Source organism: Prionailurus viverrinus, chromosome F2, assembly GCF_022837055.1.
Source record: "Prionailurus viverrinus isolate Anna chromosome F2, UM_Priviv_1.0, whole genome shotgun sequence".
In the NCBI taxonomy this organism is placed as follows: Eukaryota; Metazoa; Chordata; class Mammalia; order Carnivora; family Felidae; genus Prionailurus; species Prionailurus viverrinus.
Window position 1 is genome coordinate 41,437,993 of NC_062578.1, and position 8,867 is coordinate 41,446,859.

The 8,867-nt window shown below is 42.9% G+C and overlaps 1 protein-coding gene across 3 annotated transcripts in view; it reads right to left on the reverse strand.

Annotated features, from left to right (window-relative positions):
• Positions 1–8,473, reverse strand: part of VIRMA (vir like m6A methyltransferase associated) — a 58,684-nt gene extending 50,211 nt beyond the window's left edge. For all 3 annotated transcript variants that reach the window (XM_047841795.1, XM_047841796.1, XM_047841793.1), the window contains exon 1: positions 8,325–8,473. In XM_047841795.1, the coding sequence (XP_047697751.1) occupies positions 8,325–8,387 (63 nt within the window). In that variant the 5' untranslated portion in view covers positions 8,388–8,473. The remainder of the gene's footprint in view (positions 1–8,324) is intronic.
• Between the last annotated feature and the right edge of the window lie 394 nt (positions 8,474–8,867).

The window sequence follows — 8,867 nt, forward strand, 5'->3', positions numbered from 1 at the left end:
AGACAGAGAGCATGTGAGTGGGAGAGAGGGGCAGAAAGGGAGAGAGAAAGAATCTTAAGCAGTGTAGGGCTTGATCCCACAACCCTGGGATCATGACCTGATCCAAAATCAAGAGTCACTCAATTGACTGAGCCCCCCAATTTTGCATTTAAAAAAATTTTTTTTAATGTTTTTATTTATTTTTGAGACAGAGAGAGACAGAGCATGAGCAGGGCAGGGGCAGAGAGACAGGGAGACACAGAATCTGAAGCAGGCTCCAGGCTCTGAGCTGTCAGCACAGAGCCCAACACGGGGCTCGAACTCAGACTGTGAGATCATGACTGGAGCTGAAGTTGGACACTTAAGCCAGTGTGAACACCTAATCATAACTTTTTAAAAAATTATTGAGTTATTTTACATTCTTTTCAAGTTTATTTATTTTGAGAGAGAGTGAGAGTGTGAGCATGAATGGGAGGGGGCAGAGAGAGAGAGAGAGAGAGAGAGAGAGGGAGAGAGAGAATCCTAAGCAGGCTCCATGCTAATAGCATAGAGCCTGACATGGGGCTTGATCTCACGAACTGTAAGATCATGACCTGGGCCAAAATCAAGAGTTGGATGGTTATTAACCAACTGAGCCACCCAGGTACCCCATGATTACTAACTTCTGATCAATGGGATGGGAATGGAAATGATGCAGGCAACTCCAGATCATGTCCTTAAAGGCAAGGTTCAGACTTTAGAAACTCCTTCTACTTCTTATTCCAAAATTCTGCTGCCTTTCTAGAACACAGATGTTATCAGTGAGCTACCTTGGACAAGGCAGGCAATACCCTAAGGATGGCAAAGGAAAAGGACAGAAGGAATACGGGCCCTTGACACTGTGGAACTGTCATATGAGCCCTAGAATACTTAACAACCAGATTGAGAGAAAATCCTATTTTATCAAATCCACTGTTATTTTAACTTTTGTGACAGCAGCTGAACTTGTATACTTATTATTACAAATATACTATAGGTATTCTACATATACTACATAGTTTTACACAAAATAAATTAGCATTTTGCCTCAAACTTTGGTGCTATGTTTCCTTCAAGAACTTCTCTACTTACAAAGTATACTATATTGAAGATCCTTTGCTTACATATTATAAATTCTCATTAATATGTACAAAGGAAACTTAGAACAAAAGTTATTAATTGCATCCTCCTCTACCTTGCCCTCTACTGATTAATTAATAGTATCAGTTTTTAGGGTGTAATCACTGTGGACCTAAAAAAAATGAACTTAAAGTTTTATGAACAGACTTTCAAAATCCATTTTGTCTGTAAGTAGAAGAGTTTCTGTATTAGTTGCTATCCTTTTATTCAGTATTTATTTCTAAACATTTATTAAATATCTATTATGTTCCAAGGAATCCCAGGTCCCAAGGATACCAAGACAAAAACATAATCTCAGCCATTAAGGAAGAGACCATCTATTGTGGTAGACAGATATATTGTTATGATACAGACTCACAAAGGAGTCTATGCAAAGTCAAAGAGGTACTTACCTAACTCAGACTGTGAGCAAAAATTTGTGGAGGGGAAAAGAGGAGTGTCAGGAAAGATTTCCCCAAAGAAACAGCACTTGAGCTAAGTAATCATAAATCTTCCATGATTTTAAAAAAAATTTTTTTTAATGTTAATTTATTTTTTACAGAGAGAGAAACAGAGCATGAGCAGGGGAGGGGCAGAGAGAGAGAAGAAGACACAGAATCTGAAGCAGGGTCCAGGCTCTGAGCTATCAGCACAGAGCCTGACGTGGGGCTTGAACTCACAGACCGTGAGATCATGACCTGAGCTGAAGTTGGATGGTCAACCAACTGAGCCACCCAGGCTCCCCGAGCTAAGTAAGTCTTTAAGGCAAACAAGAATCAGTGGAAACGGAGGAGAAGGAACAACTTTCCAAGCAAAGGGAGAAGCATGCACATAAGGAAGGCAAACAAGAACCTGGAAGGTTCAAGAAATTGCAAGCATAGTTCACCATGGCTAGAGGGCAAAATGGAGGAGAAAAGTAGGGCAGAGTAGCTAAACACAATCAATAAAATTACAAGAAATAAAACTTTCATCCATTGCCATAAGTCAACTCCAAATATAAATCTCCATTTATGACCTCTCTCCCAAGCCCCGGACCACTATAACCAACTGCCAACTGGACATCTCCACTTGAATGTCCCTCTGGCACCACAAACTCAAGTCCAAAACTGAACTCTCCTATATCAGTGTTTGCAACACCATCCACACAATGACCAAGACAGAAACCATTATTATCCTTTGCTTCTTTCTCATTCTCTCACCTAAATCATTCATCTAAATATCAAGTCCCAGTGATTAAACCTCTAAAAAGCTCTCAAATCTGGTATTTCTCTCCATTACTGCTTCACTTCTCTAGTTCTAGACACTATTCACTCTAATCTGGATTACAGCAATAGGATCCTAACTGGTTTGGGGTTTCTTTCTTGCCCCCCTCCACCCATTCTCCTATTGCAATGTGGTCCTTCTAGAAGATAAATGTATCACTCCCCTGCTCCCCAGGCCAAATTTCTGGTCTTATAAACAAGTATAACCTCTTCTGATCAGTTCAAATTTATAGCCCCAACATACCATGCTCTTTCTCACCCTTCATGCCCTCACTCATGCTATATTATCTCTGCTCCCACACTCCGTCCCAACTCCTTTTAGAGTCCACTTTTTTAAGAGTTTTTTTTTTAGGTTTATTTATTTTGAGACAGAGAGAGAGAGAAAGAGGAGGGGCAGAGAGAGATGGAGAGAAAGAATCCCAAGCAGGCTCTGTACTATGAGATCATGACCTGAGCCGAAATTAAGAGCCAGACGCTTAATCCAGTGAGCCACTCAGGCGCCCCTCTTTTTATTATTATTATTATTATTATTATGGGGGGGCGGGGGTGGAGAGAGCAAGAGCACAAGAAGGGTAGGGGCAGAGGCGCCTGGGTGGCTCAGTCGGTTGAGCGTCCAACTTCAGCTCAGGTCATGATCTCACAGTCTGAGTTCGAGCCCCAGGTCGGGCTCTGTGCCCAACAGCTCAGGGCCTGGAGCCTGTTTTGGATTCTGTGTCTCCCTCTCTCTCTGCTCCTCCCCTGCTCATGCTCCGTCTCTCTCTCTCAAAAATAAATAAACATTATATAAAAAAAAAAAAAAAAAAAAGAAGGGTAGGGGCAGAGAAAGAGAATCCCAAGGAGGCTCTGCGTTGTCTGAGCTTGATCATGAGATCATGACCTGAGCCGAAATCAAAAACCATACGCTTAACTGACTGAGCCACCCAGACACCCCTAGAGTTAACTTTCTCTTGGAACCTGTGCCAGAGCAAGTCTAGATAGATGCCTCTCCTTGTGAATCAAAAGCCTCTTATCAAACTAAATTGTAATTGCTTTTTTTATTTCTCCCATTACAGTTGTATCTCAAGAAGACAAGAACCAAGTCTCAGTTTACACTTTGTTATAATCAAAGTGCCTAGCATATTCATTTAATGAATGGAAGACTTTTAATAAGTGCTTAATAAAAGTTGACTGAATTGTGTTTTCAGAGAGTTGCAAATATTACAATGAAGTAGGCGCTTAAGATATCTAGAGGAGTACTTAAACCTAGGAAGACAAGGGGAATCATGGAAGATTTATGATTACAGAGATAGCAGGAATGTGAAGAATAAATTGGTCAAATTTCAGGACTCTGAACCACATTTACCTTCAGAAGGAGTCATTGTGTGTTTACAAGTCACAGTATAGCTGTCTCCCCCTCCTTACTCTTTTATCCCTGCAACTATTTTCCCCTCTTCGTTTACCCTCTCCTTAAGGGTAAGCTAAAGCTATCTCATCTATTCCTACCACTTCCATTATCACTTCTGTTCAGATGAGTTCTAAATTAGTTTCTTAAAGAAACTCTAAAATGAAGCAGTACTTTCTAGCATCAATCACTATTGTAAGACTGTATTTTAACCTAGCAATTCTACTCTAGAAAGTAATATTCATAAAATAACTTAAATATTTTTAATTTAAATAATCAAAGAATATCACATCATTGTAAAAAGTTAGAAACCTAAACGTAGGGGCACCTGGGTGGCTCAGTTGGTTACGCGTCTGACTTTGGCTCAGGTCATGATCTCATGGTTCATGGGTTTGATCTCCGTGTTGGGATCTGCACTAAAGGTGCAGAGCCTGCTTGGGATTCTCTCTCTCAGCCCCTCCCCTGTGCGTGTGTCGTGTCTCTCTCTCTCTCTCTCTCTCTCTCTCTCTCAAAATAAATCAATAAACTTAAAAAAAAAGAAACCTAAATGTATGAGAATATAATATAAATAGCATCACCACTTAAAGAAATATTATGCAGCCAGTAAAAATGGAATTATATAGAATACCTAGGCAAAGAAACATGATGGCTAGAGGACAGGGACAAGAAAAAGCCATACTTTTTACTGTATACCCTTTTGTATCTATTGAATTTCTACCTCACACATGTGTTACCTAGTCAAAATAAAAAGATCCTGTTTTAAAATAAAGTATATTTTTAAAATGTTATACAAGTACAGGACACCTGGGTGGCTCAGTCTGTTAAGCATCTGACTTCAGCTCTGGTCATGATCCCCTGGGGTTTGTGAGTTCAAGCCCCACATTGGCCCCACGTCTGACAGCACAGAGCCCACTTTAGAATCTGCTGTCTCCCTCTCTCTGCCCTTCCCTTGTTCGTGTTCTCTCAAAAATAAACAAACATTAAAAAAAATAATAATAATAATAGGGGCACGTGGTTGGTTCAGTCGGTGGGTTCTCAGCTTGTGGGTTCACACCGTGTCAGGCTCTGTGCTGTCAGTGTAGAGCCCGCTTTGGATCTGCTCTCTCCCTCTCCCTCAAAAATAAATGTTAAAAAATAATAATAATAATTGCGGCACCCGGGAGGCTCAATACATTAAGTGTCTGACTCTTGGTTTCGGCTCATGTCATGATCTCACAATTCAAGGGTTTGAGCCCCGCATCTGACAGCATGGTGCCTGCTTGAGATTTTTTCCCTCCTCTCTCTCCCCACCCCCACCTTTTCCCTCCGCCCCTCCCCCATTTGTGCTCTCTCAATCTCTCTCAAAATGAGTAAACTTTTTAAAAAATTTACTAAGTTTTTAAAATTTTTAATAAAGTGGCATACAAACCACAAACACAATTTGTAATTCATTTAACACGACTCAAACCCCTTTCAGTATTCCCCTTGGGAAATGTGACTAAATATTTTCTTCACCAGATAACAAACTTCTTTGAAGGCAAGGGCAATAGGTTTTGGGAGTTTTTATTTTTTTGTTTTCTTATTTGTATTGCCCCTCCTGGTGCTGTACCTCACCTTCAGAAGTATTTTTCATAAATGAAATTGTTAAAACAAATTTCCAAATTCCTACTTGAGCAAATCTCTCTGGTGTACCACTAAACACACCAAAAACTAAAATTATCTTGTTCCCATCAAACCCAATTTCAGACTTTTCTATTATCAATGGCCCTCCCAATTCTCTAGTCTCTAAAACTGTAACTCTAGAACTTTTAACTACTCTTTCTCTCTCACACAATCAGTTGCCATGCTATCAACTCTATATCCAAAATTTATCTTGTACCTATCCCCTCCTACTTAGTCCTACTGAGACACAGTATGGCATGGCTTTAGAGCTACATTACTGTGCCTTCAACCTGCTATGACACTTTAGGAAAATGACCTAACTTCTCACACTCACTCTCCTTATCCATAAAATAGGGATAAGGATCTTCCAAAATTATTAAAAGAATTAGAGATAGTATATTTAAATTACGAAAGCACCGCATCTTGCACAAAATGAGCATTCAATAACTGTGGACAGTGATTACTGCCCATCTGCTAAACCCAAGCTTTCATGACGTCTCACTTTTTCTTCCTTATTTGCCATTTCTAATTTTTCTGAATCATTTTAGGTATTACTGATCAATTAATTGACTTAATGAATTTTACTAGTCATTTAATTTGCCTGCTCAAAAACTACCTATTTCCTATAAAACAAAGTCCATACTCCTTTGCTGAGCATTCAAGGAACTCCATGATCTGGCTTCGAACTGCCCTGCGGCTGCCACTTAATACGAATATTTTTGGCATACTCCACAGAGGACTGACTACTCCAGGAGAATGCCCTGCTTTCTTATCTACAATTGTGGAACATTTCCTCTTCCACCAAAGACCAAGTTCACATGCTAACTGCCTTGATGAAGTCTTCCCTGGTATTCTCAAAAGAAGAGTGATCTCTCTCTCTCCCTCCTCTGAAATCACATAGCCTTATTGGTAGCACCAAATGGAGCTAAATATATACTCATCGGGGACCTAATACGTCAGAGCATTTTGGAATAAAGATGATAAACCCTCGGGTGCCTGGCTGGCTCAGCCAGTGGAACATGTAACTCTTGATCTCAAGGTCATGAGTTCGAGCCCCACACTGGGCACAGAGCTTACTTTTAAAAACAGAGAGAGAGAGACAGAGAGACAGAGAGAAAAGAGAGAGAGAGATGATAAACACCAAGGGATTCCCACTGTTTCTTTAAACACTCATTGCCTTCTAACTTGAATCATACTTTTGTGGACCTAACCTCCAATAGTCAGTTATAAGCTCCTTGAGAACAAACAGCTCAATATTCCATATTCCCCACAAACCCTTAGTCTTCCTTCAAGACTCTGTTCAAATGTGATCTCTACTAAACCTCCCTCAATCATTGCAGAATTGCTCCTGACCTCTCCTGGTCCTCAATGTTTGTCTAAGAATGAATGAAGAAACACTAGATATTTATTAATTTTTTAATGTTTATTTATTTTTGAGAGAGCGAGCGAGAGAAACACAGTGGGGGAGGGGCAGAGAGAGAGGGAGACACAGAATCCCAAGCAGGCTCCAGGCTCCGAGCTGTCAGTACAGAGCCCGCCCGGGGGCTTGAACCAACAAAGCTCCAGATCATGACCTGAGCCGAAGCTGGGACGCTTAACAGACTGAGCCACACAGGTACCCCAAGAAATACTAGGTTTTTAAATATACAAGTGAATTAACGCCGATTTACCTAAACTCATCATCAACTCATCACAGACTTCTTTCTTTCACTTTTAACAGTTCTTTATTACTGTACACATGACAGGTTCGTTCTGATCCAACTACTAACTCCATCATGAGTTTTCTAAAGCTTAGCTGGAAGTACAGTCACAGAAGTACGGGCAGTCGTTGGGACAAGCAGAGCTTACTGACCCACAAGAAATGAGACCACAAACTCATTCATTGTTAGTAAGACATGTTCAAGTTTCCAAAAGTTTTTATTTCCACACACCTACAAACCACTCGTTGAAATAATTAGAAGACCACCAAGTTGTCAATTTTTTTATTTTGCCAAACAAAGCATTAAGATACAACCACTACCCACTATCATCACTAGCTCCGAAGAAAGAACCGTTCACTAAACTAAGTTTACACTGGAAGAGAAATGTGAGCTCTGGGGCCGTTTTCATTCTCTCTGTGGACCTGGTTAATGTTCATTTGGGCCAGCTTTCGGGAACCGTTAGTTAACTAGCTCCTTTCCACTTAAATATCGCAGAGCCACTCCGACGTTCAGGGGCACTCCGGTCATCACAGAACGAGGAGTCCACACCACCCCCACCCTCGCCCCTCCGAACGACAAGACAGTTATGCTGCACAGACAGATGAGCTACAATCCTCTCAAGTCTCTCTTCTTCGCAAGTATTCTCCACGCAAAGGGCGTTCCGTGTAAGAACTTCGCGTCCTAACGTGTGAAATCCTTCCAAGAGGTAAGGATTAAAGTTTCAGGGCAAACTGGAGAACGCCGCAATCCTGAACCGAACGAGTGTCACATCTGGACAGCAGAACTCCTGTCAGGAAGGAAACCTAGGAGGAGGGATTCAGGAACCACGAAACCTGCGGGACCCTACTCAGTCACCTGCGCTGTCAAACTCAAGCTGTCCAAGACCCCTCCCAAACACCACCTCAGGTAAACTTGAAAACCGTGATCCTTCTCCAGGTCCGAAGCTGACAGGAACAACAGCACAACAACAAAAGAACAAGGCAAGCGGAGCAGCCAGCTCGACCAAAGGCCTGGGGAACTAAGGGAAAGCCGGGGGAAATGGGGGGGTCTACCGCCGCCCTCCCTCAGACGCGGTGCCTACACCCAAGCTGGGGGGGAGGGGGCTAGGTCTGTGAGGCGTTAAAGCGGCAATCGGCGGGAGGAAAAGTCGAGGCCCGCCTAATGACTTTTTGTAAGGGTCCACGAGTCGGCAAGCAGGATCGGAATCAAGTCGGGAAGCCTTACCTCGGCGCTCGGGTGCTTAAAAGTATCTAAAAATAGCAGCTCCATCGCCGAGTCTACCGCCATGTTTGCCGCGGGCGGGGGATAGGGAGAGGACTTCCGGGGCAGAGCTCCAACCTCGGCGACCGCGGCTCCGGAGAGGGAGAGTCCGCAGAACTTCCGGTGACCGGAGCGCTGGCGCCGCGAGCATTGGCCTATCCCGAAGAGTGTTGCTGCCGGAAGTCTCCGACCCCGCCTTCTCCAGCGCGGCGGAGGGCGCCGCAGGAGCACCGAGAAGGGCGGAGGGAGAAAAGGAGGGGACTACGGCATCGCTAGTGGTCCAAACCCTGTCCTTCCACCGCGTTGCAGAGCCACGACTGCCTTCGGATGGCAAGGTGCCGAGCGGGATTCGAGGAGGGTGGAGGAGGGGTAAGGAACACCGCCCGGTGGACGCCCGGCCCAGTGAAACCTCTTTTCCAAGCAAGCAGCCTTCCCAGGGCTGACAGGAAAAAGGTTCAATAAGCGAGGCTGAAAAGTAAGACTTTTTTTTTTTTTTTAAGAAGCAAC